Source organism: Venustampulla echinocandica (genome assembly GCF_003357145.1).
Source record: "Venustampulla echinocandica strain BP 5553 chromosome Unknown scaffold_5, whole genome shotgun sequence".
NCBI classification, from domain to species: domain Eukaryota; kingdom Fungi; phylum Ascomycota; class Leotiomycetes; order Helotiales; family Pleuroascaceae; genus Venustampulla; species Venustampulla echinocandica.
The window spans coordinates 541,998-558,199 of NW_022474210.1; the positions used below are offsets into that span (position 1 = coordinate 541,998).

The window sequence follows — 16,202 nt, forward strand, 5'->3', positions numbered from 1 at the left end:
CTCTCTCTCTCTCTCTCGCATATTACACTGCGAATAGATATTCGCGCCGGACTTGGATGGGAATTCCTCAACGCTCTATGTACAGGATGTAGACGGGGCCCCGGTATAGGCAGGAGAAGCTCGATGAAGAGGAGCGGGATAGATGCTTACACTGCTGAATCCGGGCTTTCTGGCTCTCGTTCACAATGAACTGTTGGAGCTCCTGCTTATCCNAGCTCGATGAAGAGGAGCGGGATAGATGCTTACACTGCTGAATCCGGGCTTTCTGGCTCTCGTTCACAATGAACTGTTGGAGCTCCTGCTTATCCTTATCCGACAGCTTCGAGAGGTCGAGGTCTTGGGACAATGACGAGGTTCCGTGATCCATCTTGATTAGGGGGAGGGATTTGACTTGGTGGATGTATGGAATTGGTGCGGAAGCTGGTTTGTGTGGTTTGTTCTGGAGTTGGGGGTTATGGTGAGTTAGATGGTAGAAGAGAGCTTGAGGCCTACGATTTTTTGTGATGCGCGCTGGCTTGGCCCATGCGATGATTGACCAGGCAGGTGCAGATTTCTGATCATGTGATCTACCTTCACCTACACCGGCTTCTTACACTTGAATGGATAGGATGTCATTTCACGGGCTAGAAAGGCCATCTAGGAGTTAGATATAACCTTTATAATGGATGTGGTATTCGGTATTTGCTGAGTTACGCCAATATCCACCTGTTATAGCAGAAATCTCAAATATTAGATGCTATCTGTGTATTTTATATTCTCTATAGACATCTAGTACAAAAAACAGCTACTGCATACCCAAGATGCGCTCAGGCAAGGAAACATCCAACATAATTACTGAGCGCTTGACCAACTAATCGTAATGACATAGTAATCGTGAGCAAATCTCATCCGTACACGTACCATCATCAACCTTCTCTGTAATCTAGACTCTACCCTAAATAAATCTCATTCTCCTGGCCAACCCGAGACTCGCACAAGTGAAGAAAATCAGGAATCCAAAAATTCCAAAGAATGGACCAAGAGATCCACTCTGCTCCCATGGAACAGTAACATTCATACCGAACAAACCACAGACCAGATTGAGAGGAACAAGGATGGATGCAAGCAACGTGATCTTGCTTAGGACTTTATTAACGTAGGTTCCCTGAGCGATGTTATTGATTGAGAGCTGAGCGAGGTAGTTGCTGTGGGACCGGGAGAGCATCTTTTCGAAATGAGCCAAGCTGGTCATCATGGTGACGACGTGATCCTGGATATCACCAAGATAGAGTCCGATATCCATACGAGGAGTGACCTTGTAGTTTGCGTTGCATCTCTTTGTGAATCCCTTGAGGACGTCGGCTTTGCCGCCTAAGAGCTTCATGAGGCCCATGACATTTTTGCGAACCATGCCAATTCTTTGGAGGAAAAAATGCATGTCATCTTGGCGAGCAACAAAAACTCCATCTTCGATGCTGTCAGTCTCATGCTCAATCCTGGTAATAACAGGGGCAAATGAGTCAACGATGTCGTCACTGCAATACTATTAGAACAACGTTACATGCCAATTGGGGGGAGTGGGTGCTTACATCAAAGCGTAGCAGATCCAGTCGCTGCTTAGGGCCACATAATCTTTCAGCATCGTGATTCTCTTTCGAACTTGACCAGCATGAGGATTCGGGTAGAAACTGAAACTCAGAGTGCCCTCGCGGAAAACAACCACGTAGATGTTGAACGGCTCGTATTGCTGTCCTTTGTCTATTTGCTTGACGTGGAAGGAGCGGAAGCAAGCAAAGTAGTAAGATGGGAAGAGCTCGATCTTCTCCCGGGATTCTTGAGTTCCAATATCTTCGATCGTGAGCGGATGGACCCCGAATGCCTTGCAAATGGCACGGATTTCATCCTCAGTTGGGTTGTTCATATTCAACCACCAGACACCCTCCTCTTCCTCTTCGCCTGGGGGGAATGTGAAGAGGTTGCTCACAGCCTCTCCAGGCAAGATGAGATCTCCAAATTCCGCAGCATGGATGGTAGCTTCTCCTTGTGTAGAAAAGAACTCGAACCGGTTGATATCATTACCATTGATATTCGGCTCTGCATGCTCGTCTAAGACAGTTTCGGCTTCCTTTTCACTCAGTGAAGAGTAGTCATCAGATATGACCTGGGTAAAATCACCATCCGCGGTTGCCACCGTCGAAGGATGAGTAGCTTTCGGCTTGCGAAGATCAGGGAATACACGCGTCTGGGGCTGCGTCTTCTCGCGAGCCGCTTCTTCAGCAATAAAGTCCTCCAGAGCCTCGAAATCAATCTGGAGGTTGTTCTTGTTTCCTATTGCATGAAGTGGAAAGCAGACATCTTCTTCAGCTTCAGACTTCACAGACCCCACAAAACTTTTCGCATCGTCATTGCGGGTAAAGAGTCTGCTCCGACCGCTGCGGTGGCTAGCACCAGAGATAGTCCGGCGGAGGTCATAATCATCCTGACGTCGGGCTTCAGCAAAAGCCTTGACAGAACTCGGGTCAGACGCGGAGAGCTCCCGCTCCCGCTCGCGGTGACGGGCGTCAGCGAAGGCCTTGACCGAATTGGGCGGCGAGATTGATCGTGGGTCGATGGTATCCACCGTCCCACGGCGGCCTCTACCATTGCCTCCATGGCGGTCAGCACCGGGGGAGATCCCGGTATCGTCCTCGTCATCCATTACCGCTTCTTCAAAGTCCCTGGCACCCGTGTGTAGTAGTCCTCGGTTAACGAGGGACAGTTCGGGACGCTGGCCGGCGCGGAAATTGACGCTATGAACCGTGTCAACAGTGCCACGTCTAGATTGTGACTTCTGGATGGATGCCGATTGGTGTCTGTGGTCATCGAGCTCAGGAACAGGCGTGCTGTATCCAGTATCGAAAGTGTGGTCCTCGTGGTCAGACATTGTGCTGGGGCTCTGCAAATGGAGAGCTTAGTTGTACGGCTTGTGTATTTCTGGAAACAGTCAGACTTGCACGCCACTCTTTACCAGCGGAGTCTACTCACATAGAGTTGATTTAGAAAAAAAAAAGCGCTCTCAGGGCTATAAAGCGGGCTGCACCGAGCGCCCACTGCGTGTCGGCGTCAATTCGATAGAGGGATTTGCACAGGTTTCCCCTGTACGGCTCCTAAAGGTAGGAAAGCGGACCCGTCCAGCCCCAAGATGTGGTGTGTTGTGTTGTTTTGTTGATCAATGAGTGTTTCCAGGCTCAGCAAGACCAATTATGGAGGCTTCTTGTCACCTCCGCAATAGGCCCAGCTCTTTGGGCCGAGGAGCGGACGGATGAAGGAAAACTGGAGGAGTACGAGTCCCGCCAACTTGGTGGTTGTTATGAATGGGGGGCCCACGGCGGTAGAGTTTGGGGAGAGGTTGTTTTGTGTGGTGGGAAAGCTCTTGCGGTTGTAGTTCGCCTAGAGGTAGGATATTGGAAGTTTGGTATCGTAGGTGGTGTTGAAGGGGGGTTGAGGAGGAAGGAAATTCAGCCGTCGAAGATTTCTGCGCAGGGAGTTTGACGCAATGACGCTGGTGACGAGGGTTCGTCGGGGCTGGCCGCCGCACGTAAGCGTAGGAGCTGGACCGAGGCTGCGATTGCCTCTGAAGTCAATCGTGATTGATTACCTGCCAGAGGATAGTGAATTAGGGCGAGGATTAGGTAGAAAGGAAGGGTTTGAAGTGATCGAAACCGATGGTTGTAGGAGGAGGAGTTGCAGCAAGATGGGGCGACTGGGAAGAATTTTGAAGCAGGATGTTTTGTTTGTTCGTCTCCGTCTCCGTCTCCGTACCAAGTAATCGTTCTCGCAGCGAGTGGAGTCGCCGCAGGAAAACCGGACGGCCTCCCAGCCTATAGCGGCGCCACAGGCTGGCTCTCTCGCGGCTGCACGCAAGGCCGAGAGCAGTCCTTTCGTACTTGGTCCTTGGTATGTCGTAACCGAAAGCTAAGTTGCCCTTTGTGCGGTGATCGCCGGGAGAGGATTAATTAATATTGGGTTGTTCGGGCACATATGCATAATATGGGCCGATGTCTCATTTATCTAAAGGAAAGTCTTGTCAATTGCTGCTTGGCGGCGCTTTTGAGGCTTTTAATAATTATAATTAGATGTCCTGCCTTTAGATGTCTTGATGACTTGTGTGGGACGGAGGACTGCTAATGCTAATAATCTAGCTTGTACAGTACTTTGTACCTGTAGCCAGAATACCTACTGCCCTAAATCCCCAGGTCTCAAATGGCAAAATAAGCCGGTGATAGGAGGGAATTGAAGAAGCCTTGCACGATACAAAGCCACGGGAATTGATTAGATTTGGCGTACAGAATCCTTTACTACATTGCCTTTTGTATTTGTGCCTCCTATCATGTACAAGTACATTATGCACCTATAGAACATTGGTCATTACCAAACCAATCGCCCGTGTAGAATCCAATCGTGGCTTGAACCGCATTCGCCACATTTCCCCAGATTCCCATTCATTCCCATCACGTGACAACCCCGAAAGGCCAGACACGCTTCAAGCACCAAGCAACGGAAACAGGAACAGGAACAGGAACAGGAGCATCAACGCGAAGAATCTACAACCCCGTCAACCTCCCGCCCCTCCCTTTAGAGCACCATGGCCGATCAATTGTTAGAAAAGGCTCGGGATATCTTCGAGGGTCAAATTGTTTGTCCACATTTTACGCCCCGCATAGGAATTGAATTGGTCCCGCTAACATTTACCTTTACTAGGACTTCGAAGGGCAAGAAATGGTGGAGCTGCTGTCAACGTTTATACTTTCATTAACTGGCGTAAGGCTCAATGGGCTACCGATTATATGTACATCAGCTAATTAGCAGCAGGCCTTTGCCTTCCTGTGCGGCTACCTGTTCCAAGACATCCAAATGACGCTCAAAGTCGGCCTCGGTGGGCTGCTGTTCACCTCGCTCATCGTTGTACCGCCTTGGCCGTTCTACAACCGAAATCCTGTCAAATGGCTACCAGTGGGAGGACGTGAGAAGAGTGCGCAAGGGATCACGGTAGATGGACAGGTTATAGGGTGATCAGCCATGTAGGAAATATCGTACTAGCATCGGCGTTATGGGAGGGGTTTTTAATTGAGAACATGGCACATGGATACCCGAGATCATCATCTTTTATTGAGACCATATTCCAGAGATGGCTATGTCGTCGGAATCTATACCTGCTGGTGAACGCCGTCACTTTGGGATTCCCTCCATAAGCCCTTTGCGCCGCAAGCTATAGTGTAAACGCAGCCGTGTGCGATGCAATACTCTGCTTCCAGGATTGCCTTCATCATCTAATGTTCGTGGTCCGTTTCTCATCATATATGGTTTCATAATCCTCCCCCGCAACGGCTTAACGGCCATACTTCTGGAATTCCCAGTCTCGGTTGTCGAGGGGACAGACTTGACGGGTCTTCAACCAACGGGAGATGCAGTGGAAGTGGAAGGCGTGCTAAACGATCAGCATTGAATAGAGCGGGGGAGGGAGCTCTTCAACTTACATTGCAGATGCCCCACGCGACGGTACACTCCTCACTGGTTGCAGATGCTTGGTTTGCCTGGCATTCAATGCCTTTGAGATGTTAGACGAGCCCCAAAAGTTATAACATAGCTACACTTACAGAGATCCATAATGTGGTTTCTGCAGATAGCACAGTTGTCGACGACGATGTCCCAGGCCCATAGAGCTACCGCATTCCACTGTCCCAATATTAGCAGCTATAGTGACCTAAGCCAGCCTGGTAGATCAAAGTGCCCGCACCTTCTTGACCTCGAAGCGCTTCTTGCCTTCTACTGCGCCGTCTGAGGGGCCAGCTTTAGCTTTACCAGCAGCCTTCTTGACGGGCGCTGAGGATCCAGAAGGAGCATCTGTCATCTGGACGTCTGCCATGACGAGACGAGAGTATTGTGAGTGTGGACAACGAGAGCAAAATGCGCGACGGCGGTAGTTCTAGTTCGTGGTGATGATGGGATCCTTTCAGGCGCACCAAGGTATCCCGGTACCGATGGCGGAACTCGAGTACGCAGGTACCAGAAGGTCAACGGACTAGTTAGGCCTAGATTGCTTGTACAGAAATGTGCCTTGAATACTCAGCAAAATAGGGCTGCTGGCGTATACTACTTCTGGAGTCCTTCAAGAGTTCGAGGTCGAAATGGAAATACCAGGAGAGGTACGAGGTGCACGTAAAGATACCTTTTGGGCGTGGACGGGTTCCCCATGCCCTACGGTGGCCGAGCCGAGCGTGCAGCCGCGTCAAGTGTCGACGTCGTCGGGCGTTGTTCGTTCATCGTTCGTTCTCCAGCCGCCAGCCTCCTCGCCGTCCTTTGCCCTCATCCTTTTATCGCAAATACACCAACACCACACCACACCACACCTCCCACGACACCGCACTCTCCATCCGCTATCACCCGTCGCCTTCCAGATATCCAACAATAGACAATGAACAATGACCAGTGCAAATCCATCACCCAGATCAACACCCGCGCACACCCAAAGCCAACTCTACGACACCCATCACTCTACCCCGAGCGACTGAGACCAACCTGTGCCTTGCTATTACGATCTGCAGACGGCGCTGCCGCATAGCCATACATAGCTGCCGCGCGTCCTGTGCAGCGCTTTACTGCGAATTTTCAGTTTACTTTCCACCTGTTATCATCTTGAGCTCCTACAACGGCTGCTTATTTACAAGCCAAGGACGCCATGTCATCAGAAGACATCATCCTCCCTAGAGGACATCGTCACACTCGAAGTGCTGCTGCGGTGCACTCTGCATCCCCTCCTTCACAACATCCACACAACCCTCACCACCTCAATACCCAAGGCCATTCTCAGGACGGGCAATCCGGAATGAGCGCCTACCCTACGCAACCCACTACACCCCCGCGTACCCCTCGAAGGGATAACCAACACCAAAACCATAACCAAAACGCCAACAACTCGAACGCTCGCGAGCCTGGATCGAAGCAGAAGGCTCGCAAGAACAAGAACCGCCCCAAAAATGTCATGACTTCGCCTGCCGTGAAAGCAAATGACCGAACTACTCCCCCTCTGAATCGAGTGCAGTCGGCGGGAACGGCATTATCCTCAAAGCCGATAAACACACCGTCAAATGCCGTCTATGCCGGGGCTACCTTCCACGCATCGCCCGCTCCGTCAGCTCTACCAATACCGAGCTTCTACTCAAAATCAGTGCCGGAATCCCCTGGAATAAAAGCTCTCAAAGCGGCGAAGGAGGCGGATCTGGCGCAGCCTAGGTCATCGCGCACACCGCCGGCCGCACCGTCCTCGGGCAGAAGATTTCAGAGAGAAGAGTCCCCACTCGACTTATTTTTCAAGGCAGACAGGGAGGAAAAGGCACGAGCACAGAGTGCTGGGTCTGCACACATAGCTGGGGATCCCTCTGGACCTTTTCAACCTCCCCCTCGGTCGGCACTGGATGCCCAGACACCGCCTGCCCAAACCAATCCTAACCATGCCCGCAAGGGCCACGCCTCTAAGCCCTCTGGCAGTGGTATATTTGCCATGGACCTGGACGGCCCTTATAACCCAGGTACACCTATTGGGCCAGCATTCTCTACCCCTTACTCCGAGAGGATCAATGCTGCCAAATCTACAAGCAAACCCAACCGTGTTGACTCCCAACAAGCCCTTGAACGATCTGAAGCCTTGAAGGCATATCTATTCTCCGGTCACAACATTTCACCACCCCCGGCAACCAATGCTACTGCGGCCAGATCTTCACCACTGACACCTGCTTCATCTTCGCACCCGCACTATAACAACTATTCCCCAATTCATAACGGAAACGCGTCAAATGGTACTATTAGAAATACAGTGCGTTCCTCCAACTTGCGGCAACAGGTTACTCCCACCAAGACACCTGATCGCAACACTCATTATTCAAATTCGATCACCCCTTCCCGAAACTATGGAAATGCTTCGCCCTCTAATCCGAATAATCCTACTGGCCATGACATTTCTCATGCGACCTCACCTCCTGCATTATCACCATATGGCGCTTCATCTGGCAATGGAACCTCTGATCTTCAGGGAATGGAAGACAGTCTTCGTAGGATATTAAAACTAGACCCAGCGAGGAGCCCTTGTGCCCCAGAAGCACCCATCAAATCTACGACGGCAGGAAGTGTGCCAAATTATGCTAGTGGCAGAGTTCCACATATTCCCGGTACGAATAATGGCTTTATGAGATCTTAATATAGGAAGCAATGAATTTCGTTGTATTGGCAGGATATTGGCGTTAAAAGTCTGGCTGCTTGGTTTTGCAGCCGTGACTTGGGATCTACGATATTCTACATAGGTACTCTTTTCAAAGGATTGGAGGAGTTTTGTGTAGGAGACATATGGATCGGCCTTGGGAGAGCGTGGTCGGCCTAGACCGTTGCTCTCACTCTATACTTTTAAGGATACTTGATGGCGAGAATTTCCTTTGTCTTGAAACAACCGACCGCACATTCTGCAAACTTTTTTCTTTTGTCATAGATAAGTTGAGAGGCATACGTCTGGAAATAGGTCTTCTAGTAGACGACAATGAACGGATCAGTATGGACGCCTATGGAGGATGGGGATTGGTTTTGATATAACCATTAACTACTTTGATCGGGACATAGGTCTTGGTCAGGGTCAATGACAACCAATTCCCATAACTTTGATACAGACAGAGATGTAGTGAGTGATGTCTTCGTAGAAATTCGAGAGAGGCCATATGCCTTTTCTCTGCCGCTAGGGTTTATCTATAATCCACCCTGCCATAAGCCCTTACCACATAATTATAATAACCCTTAGATAACCATCCGTGTCGATTTTTGATGTCATAAGACATCAAGGTAGCGATCAACTTCCCGCCCCCTCCTGACTATATTATCTAGTCAGGACCTAGCATATTTAATAAATATTTAAGATTTTTAGCTCAAGCACTGAAGATATTTGGATACTTATAGCCTTATCGATGAGCTTTCGCATGTATTTTAGGTCTGCGATGCCCTATCATTCTCTCAACGGTGAAGTGTGTGATCGAAATTGTTTTAAACGTTCTGCTATTTAGTTGATGAGCATTCCCAATAATAGATCATGCTGGAGTGATTAGAATATTTGTATTAGTGACTTTGATATATACATGTATACATCTACACACTCGGGTTTTCTACCCTTTTTTGGGGGCCAATTGTCCCATAGCCCTTGACCTTTCGCGTAAATGCCCGACTTTGCCAGAACCGTTCAATCAGCTATCCCTCCTTTGAACTATATGCCCTTTAAGTCTTGCCAAATTTAGTTACAAACATGTAAAACTTTCCACCTGACTATCCAGCGCTACCTTTATGACTTACGACGTACATATACTAAGTTGCATGTACTAATTGAAACTTTTCAGATCTCTATCTTTGCCCAACCAAGAGACCGATACTTGGAAACCGTGAAATAAAACATCGATTGCACTGTGTAGCCATATGAATCGAGCTTACGAAGTTATGAGCTACATCATAACAGAATATATAGAGAGGTTTAAAATATCGACAACTTTTGTAAATCAGAGTTAATTCCTCGAAAGACTTGCATCACCTAGCACGCCCTATAACCCTATGTTTGGGGTTTATATATATATCTATTAGATGACTTTCGGTTTAATGGGCATACCCAGGCGTTCACCCAGCATTGGACTCTCATCCAGAAGTTCACTTGAGTTTATTGGTCCGTTGAGACACTCGTTCCAACCCGATCCGCTCGGGTCTGACATAACAGTTTGCCGCTCAATACATCTTTGATATAAAGGCATTTCCCCTTTTATGGAATGATTCTCAAGACTTCTCGACAACATCGTCTCTGTTGCTGCCACTATGACTAAGCAGGAACACTCCCCCCTTTGCCACCGCTTACAGGGGGCCGGACCGGGAGTGCAGCCGCGTCTGCGATTCGCGACAAAAAAGATCAATCTCAATGCCGATAGTCAGCCTCGCCAGAAAAACGTCAACTTCGAGAGGTGGTATTCCATTTTCACAATGCCAACATGAGACGAACAGTGGTATCCGGGGGCCGCAGATCGTGGTTCCGTAGTGCCCAATGTCGGGCCATCGGTCTGCAACGGCGACACTTTGCTGATGTCGCTGAGGGTGTCAGGTATTTAAATCCCCTCTTGCCCCCAAAACCGTCGTCGATTGCATCTCTGACTTGTGCTTATCACCAGGCCGTACGACGTCGTTGTAATCGGAGGAGGACATGCTGGCTCAGAAGCATGCGCGGGTGCTGCGCGTTCAGGCGCAAGGACGGCGCTCATCACCCCAAAGCTCGACAACATCGGGGTGTGCTCATGCAACCCTAGTTTCGGAGGGATCGGAAAGGGGACGATGCTGAGGGAAGTCGATGCGCTCGATGGTGTCGCTGGCCGAATAATCGATAAAGCGGGTGTTCAATTCAAGGTGTTGAATCGAAAGAAAGGGCCGGCGGTCTGGGTATAATTGCTTCCCTCCCGGCGAACAATAACTGTTGTCGAATGCTGCTAATATTTCGTAGGGACCTCGGGCGCAGATCGATAGAGAGCTTTACCAGAAACATATGAGAGAAGAATTAGAGGCGTATCCTAATCTATCGATTGTGCCTGGCAGCGTGGCAGATATTATCGTGGCGCGCGATGATGGCGATGCCCCAGGAGGAAAAATAACAGGAGTGCGACTGGAGTCGGGCGAGATTATCCCTACGAACCAAGTGGTAATCACCACTGGTACCTTCCTGGGGGGGGAAATTCATATTGGCCTGGAGTGCCATCCCGCCGGACGCATGGGAGAAGCTGCGACTTTCGGCTTGAGCAAATCACTAAAGGATGCTGGTTTCAAACTTGGAAGATTGAAGACTGGCACCCCCCCACGGCTAGCGAAAAGCAGTATCGACTTCAGTACACTTCAAGCTCAGCATGGAGATGACCCGCCAACGCCCTTCAGCTACCTCAACCAGTCAGTGACGGTCAAGGATCAGTTACTTTGCTATGCTACATATACAAATGAGGCATCGCATGATGTAATCAGAGCCAACCTTGACAAGTCCATCCATATCAGGGAAACTGTCAAGGGACCTAGATACTGTCCATCTCTTGAATCGAAGGTTATACGGTTCGCTGATAAAGAGAGACATATTGTTTGGCTTGAGCCAGAAGGGTTCAACAGCGATGTCATCTATCCCAATGGAATTTCCATGACCATCCCGGCGGAGGCCCAGGAACAGCTCCTGAAGACCATTAAGGGCCTCGAGAATGTTACGATGCTGCAAGCTGGTTACGGGGTGGAGTACGATTATGTGGACCCAAGGAGTCTGAAGGCCAGTCTGGAGACGAAAGCTATCCAGGGCCTCTTCTTAGCGGGTCAGATCAATGGCACCACAGGTTATGAGGAAGCAGCGGCACAAGGAATCGTTGCTGGAATAAATGCTGGCTTGGCATCCCGCTCGCTTCCCCCTATGGTGTTATCCCGCAGTGATGGATACATTGGCATCATGATAGATGATCTCATCACGAAGGGTGTCTCAGAGCCATACCGAATGTTCACTTCACGCAGCGAGTACCGGATGAGTGCCAGAGCAGATAATGCCGACTTACGACTTACTGCAAAGGGACGAACTGCGGGTATCGTTGGCGATAAACGTTGGTCTTCCTTTCAAGATGACCTGGCACAGATGGAAGCCCTTAAGTCAGCCCTAATAGAGAAGTCTGCCAGCGCCCCGGTCTGGTTAAGCAACGGCTTCAAGGTTGCCAATGACACCTCACGGAGGACGGCGTTTGATGTTTTACGTTTGGCAGATGTTACCATATCCGATATGGCTACGGTCATTCCGGAAGTCACAAAATTCAATCCCCATATTCAGAATAGGGTTTGGATTGAGTCGGTATACGCCCCTTATGTTGTGCAGCAGACAGCTGCTATGAAAGTCTTCCAGAAAGACGAGAATCTAAAGCTTCCTGTTGACTTGGACTACGATAAAATTCACGGCCTCTCGATGCACGAGAAGTCTCTGCTTCATATTACCAAGCCTGAATCCGTGGGGCAGGCGCGACGAATCGAAGGCATGACTCCTTCCGGACTTGTCAGATTGTTGGCGTACGTGCGGACGAGAAACCGGATGCTGAGAGACGGTGCTGCCAGCGCGGAGAGGGCTACCACGGGCGTGGAATATCGTCAGAGTTAGGTAATCCTAACTCTATGTAACATTAGGACCTGGCTGGCTGCTGCGGGTTCTGCATGTACTACTAGCTCAGTTTAGGGCTATGAAATTCGGGTATTGTACATATGTATTTGTAGTAAAGTTCATTTCATGTGCATACTTCCCTCAAAATTCATGGTTTTCAGCATAGTTTGATCTCTTGGAACGTCCCAGACATTCTTGTGCATACTTCCTTTCTTAGTAGTAGATTCAGATTAAATTTCTCTCCTTATCTGTGATTTTCAACATTATATCATACCAATTTCGAAGCTGGCACTTCGAAAGTGGCCCGGCAACTGTGCAGCGGCACTATTGGGTACAACACCCCTTTCCGAGTTGATGATGATCTCTTTTTGCAGCAAAGATCTCTAAATCCCTATATAGGCTCTCAATTTTCGGCAGCTGGGCAGACATGGAGTGATCCACTCCGCGAGGCTTGGTTTGGTAAGTAGGCCCTTCCACGGTGGCTCCTTCCTGTGAAAGATTGCTGACATGGCTGGAAGCGCCTCCGTCAACTAGTGAGGCGCTGGAGAGTGATGCGCTTGTAGGCAATTTCTCCTCTAGTAAGTAACCTCTAGAATATCATATGAGACAGTCGCTTTGTCCCAAGATGCATATTTTCTAAATTGGTGATTAGGCTCTCGAGAACCCTTCACAGCTGGCGATACATTAGAGGATACTCCCATCGCCCCATGTTCTGGTAAGCATACCTTAGTATCCCACATCGCCAGCTCTTTTCTACGTTATACCCCTAACTCGGCAATTAGGCCCGCACTTGCTCCAGTCTTTGTCCGCTGGCGAAACATCCAGTCCAGAAGCCTTGTCAAACCCGGCTATAGGAAATCCCACATCCGGCCATATCCTACCCCCTTCCGCCAACCCTTCCGGCCCTTTTGGAGCAGACCATATGGCTGCAACTCCTTCAGCCTCCCCTATCTCTCTTAGCCCAACTCCTGTAAGGCGAGCAAAAAGCATGAAACGGAAGCCATCAGTTTCCAACCAGACAAGCATGACTGAACGCCGTCGTAAAAGGTCTGGTCGGCCCTCTATATACGACAAGCATCTGGAGGAAGATAATAAGGTCATCGCAAGGCTCAAGGCGAACAAGGTTGCTAATGACAGCAACCTCAACACTGCTTTACGGCCTTTGCCAACGGCCTTGTCGCTCCAGTACCAACAGCAGGAGCCGCAAGCGTTTTCACAGGGTCTTCCACCTCAAGCATGCTGGCCACAGGCCCCTCCGCCATTTCTCCCCGCTCCGGCACAACTAGATTGGCAGCAGCCTCCTGTACCACAATTCCTTGCCATGTACGTGCAGCCGTTTCCACAGCAGTACCAGCCAACTTTGCAGCCAACTCCAGCACTACAAAGCCCTTACAATTATGGGCAGCCTCATTTGGCATCAGCTACAGCATATATTGACCAGCAAAGCTATCAGGCGCAGTTTAATTATATTCCATACCACCATGACCCATACGACTATCTCACCAATAGTCCGGAATTTGTGTGAGGCTAAATGGAGGATTCGCTGCTTGGTTGTAAAGGGAGGGTAGGCAGAACGTTTCAAATTTTTTGAACGGTTATCAGCTCAAGGCTTGCTTATCATATTTTGGCTGTTGGGGGAGCGATAAACCCACTGAATTGGGCGAATGCCCTATGGCTGTGCCATGGGTACTTTTGGGGTGTCACTTTTACTGTTTATAGCGAGCGAGCGTCCATAGCATGCGTTTTACGGCCATGTCGACGGTTGGGCTGGTTGCATATTTGATACACGGTATGGCAGGCTGGATGGAGCCATTGAGCGACGACAGTTGGAAATAAGTGCATTACCCTGAGCTTTGATGTTATTGTGCGGTATATGGTTATTGCTGGTTAGTAGATTGATGAAGACTCATCCAAGCGTGCTACCCTTCAATGGTGGGTACCGAGCGAGGAATACCCATTCGATATCAAATTCTTGAAATCGATTCGTTATTCTGGTATACATATGCTAGCGTACAGTACATGGTATCTTTAACAGTACAAAGTCTTATTGCTTCATCTTCGATTCCGGCTCCTTTGGCTTTTGGTCCTGGTTTAGTATTTTTACAGCATCTTTCGAGTATATGTAACTGGCGCCACTCCATATCGTCGTAGTTGCGACTAGATACCTTTAAAAATTGTTAGTTTTCTCCACACACCCCGCAGAAAAGAGATAAAGAAGAAAGGTACTTACTGCATTGCCGTCATAGCGCTCGCAACATCCATAGTCACAAGTGGCATCGCAGTCGTCGCTCCAATAAGCGCGAGTTGCAATGCGGTGTTGTATTTACTGATGGTCGTAGGATGGACCTCAGCGGAAGGGAGACTGAAATCCCAGTACCGCGAGAAGGTCTTTGGTGGAGGGAGTGAGATCCAGCGGTAGTAGATGGCTGCTATTCCAAGACCAACGTCGCGACCCAGGATTATGACTGCGAGCCAGACTACGAAATGTGTTAGTTAATGATGTTTTGGGCAGAGGTTGTAGAATAAAAGAGCATTGTGTGTGAAGCTTAGATTGGGGAAGTCGGGGAAGGCAACGAATGTTTGGGACGACGAAGGTTTTGGAGAAGATGGAAGACTTGTGGAAGTGGATATAAAGAATACGAAGCTTGAAAGTGGAAGAAGTTGCAGAGCGAGAAGCCACTTAGCATAAAATCGAGCAAAGCTCTCAAAACGAGAAGAATCACTAACCTGGAAGCGCCCCTTTAACAGCCAAACAGACGGTCAAGATAGTCATTAGCGTCTTATCAGCCATCGGATCAATCACAGTTCCCACAACAGTCTGTAAATTCCATCTCCTTGCAATATACCCGTCGACTAAGTCCGTGATTCCAGCGTAGGCGAACAGTCCCACGGCCCAGGCGTGGTAATCGTGCAGGACCAGGTATCCGATCACTGGAGCGACAATAAGACGAGAGAATGTCAGGATGTTGGGGATTGTGTAGATATTTTCCCGCGGCGTTAGGCTTTTAAGGGCAGTGAGGAGAGGCTTTTTAGGAGTTGGAGGTGGGTTTCTGGGAGACGTGGTTAGTAGACATAATAAAAAGGGGGCATTTAAAGTCACGTGAGCAACGAAAAATACGCCCAATCCTATCCCTAGGTCCCGTCTTCCCCCTCACAGACGTCGAGGAATGGCTCGGATCCACCAATGGAATGATGAAATATCTCGGGAACATCATGTCGTACCTTTGATCTTCCTCCCATAACCTTGACGTTGAAAACAGCAGTCTCTTCCCCGGAAGAGAATTCTTTCCACCTCGTCTAAGCACACAGTTAGACGTTATCCTATTGCCTCCTTTCAATTCAATATCTTACCCCAAGGAAACCGAAGCACTGACAACCCTCGATCTAGACAACACCAGCGAACTGTGCTTATATCGGCACGCCCCAGCCCATACTGCTCTTGAAGAGCAACCTGGGCTGCTCACAGATGCCCTCAGAAGTCCTCTTGTCCATCTCGAAGCACATACAGATCCCATCGCATTTTGTGCTCTGCAAGGAGCAGAGAATTGTTGTTGCCAGAAAGACCTTGGGGCGGTGTTGGGCGCGGCGTGAGACTCAAGATTGAAGCTTTTGCATCGATTGTCTCACTGGACGACGGACGGATACCGGGAGACGCGACTACGCGAATAACCGCGCGTCTATACTGCCAAGCGGCGTTTGGAGATGGACCCCTGTTTTCGGTTGTTGATGTGGGTCCATGCAGTTCTGTTTCTAATTCCAGACCACACTGACGTCACGCTAAAACTGGTGCGGCCGCATCCGGAACTTGCGAGGGTTGTGTGGACTCCTCCATGCCACAGTGACCTAAGGTACCTTACGTATATCTCAATTGTTGATGGTATTCGAGTGTTGGAAGTTGGCATGTGGAATTGTAGTATATACGGATATAAAGACTTCAGTTTGCTTTGAAAAGCTTTGCAAATTTGATGTAAAAAGATGTTATTATTTCGAATTTATGGTGTGTCTGGTTAAAGTCCGT

General features: G+C 49.2%; 5 protein-coding genes across 5 annotated transcripts; 2 read left to right on the forward strand and 3 right to left on the reverse strand.

Moving 5' to 3' along the window:
- Positions 1-934: 934 nt before the first annotated feature.
- BP5553_07095 (putative metal ion transporter C27B12.12c) lies at positions 935-2,902 on the reverse strand (the record flags this gene model as incomplete). The annotated part of the gene is made up of 2 exons (XM_032015718.1): positions 935-1,514; positions 1,569-2,902. The coding sequence occupies 2 exons, from the start codon at positions 2,900-2,902 to the stop codon at positions 935-937; spliced, it is 1,914 nt and encodes a 637-aa protein (XP_031867987.1).
- A 2,445-nt stretch (positions 2,903-5,347) lies between these two features.
- Positions 5,348-5,884, reverse strand: BP5553_07096 (putative E3 ubiquitin-protein ligase RBX1; the record flags this gene model as incomplete). The annotated part of the gene is made up of 4 exons (XM_032015719.1): positions 5,348-5,446; positions 5,496-5,566; positions 5,616-5,694; positions 5,756-5,884. 4 exons carry the CDS (start codon positions 5,882-5,884, stop codon positions 5,348-5,350), a joined length of 378 nt encoding a protein of 125 aa, XP_031867988.1.
- An 813-nt stretch (positions 5,885-6,697) lies between these two features.
- Positions 6,698-8,212, forward strand: BP5553_07097 (uncharacterized protein; the record flags this gene model as incomplete). The annotated part of the gene is made up of 1 exon (XM_032015720.1): positions 6,698-8,212. The coding sequence occupies one exon, from the start codon at positions 6,698-6,700 to the stop codon at positions 8,210-8,212; it is 1,515 nt and encodes a 504-aa protein (XP_031867989.1).
- A 1,807-nt stretch (positions 8,213-10,019) lies between these two features.
- Positions 10,020-13,709, forward strand: BP5553_07098 (uncharacterized protein; the record flags this gene model as incomplete). The annotated part of the gene is made up of 7 exons (XM_032015721.1): positions 10,020-10,129; positions 10,197-10,461; positions 10,523-12,179; positions 12,584-12,643; positions 12,703-12,762; positions 12,837-12,899; positions 12,967-13,709. The coding sequence occupies 7 exons, from the start codon at positions 10,020-10,022 to the stop codon at positions 13,707-13,709; spliced, it is 2,958 nt and encodes a 985-aa protein (XP_031867990.1).
- A 519-nt stretch (positions 13,710-14,228) lies between these two features.
- Positions 14,229-16,086, reverse strand: BP5553_07099 (uncharacterized protein; the record flags this gene model as incomplete). Its single annotated transcript, XM_032015722.1, has 7 exons — positions 14,229-14,349; positions 14,415-14,661; positions 14,912-15,234; positions 15,407-15,481; positions 15,536-15,568; positions 15,691-15,894; positions 15,956-16,086. The coding sequence occupies 7 exons, from the start codon at positions 16,084-16,086 to the stop codon at positions 14,229-14,231; spliced, it is 1,134 nt and encodes a 377-aa protein (XP_031867991.1).
- Positions 16,087-16,202: the final 116 nt, after the last annotated feature.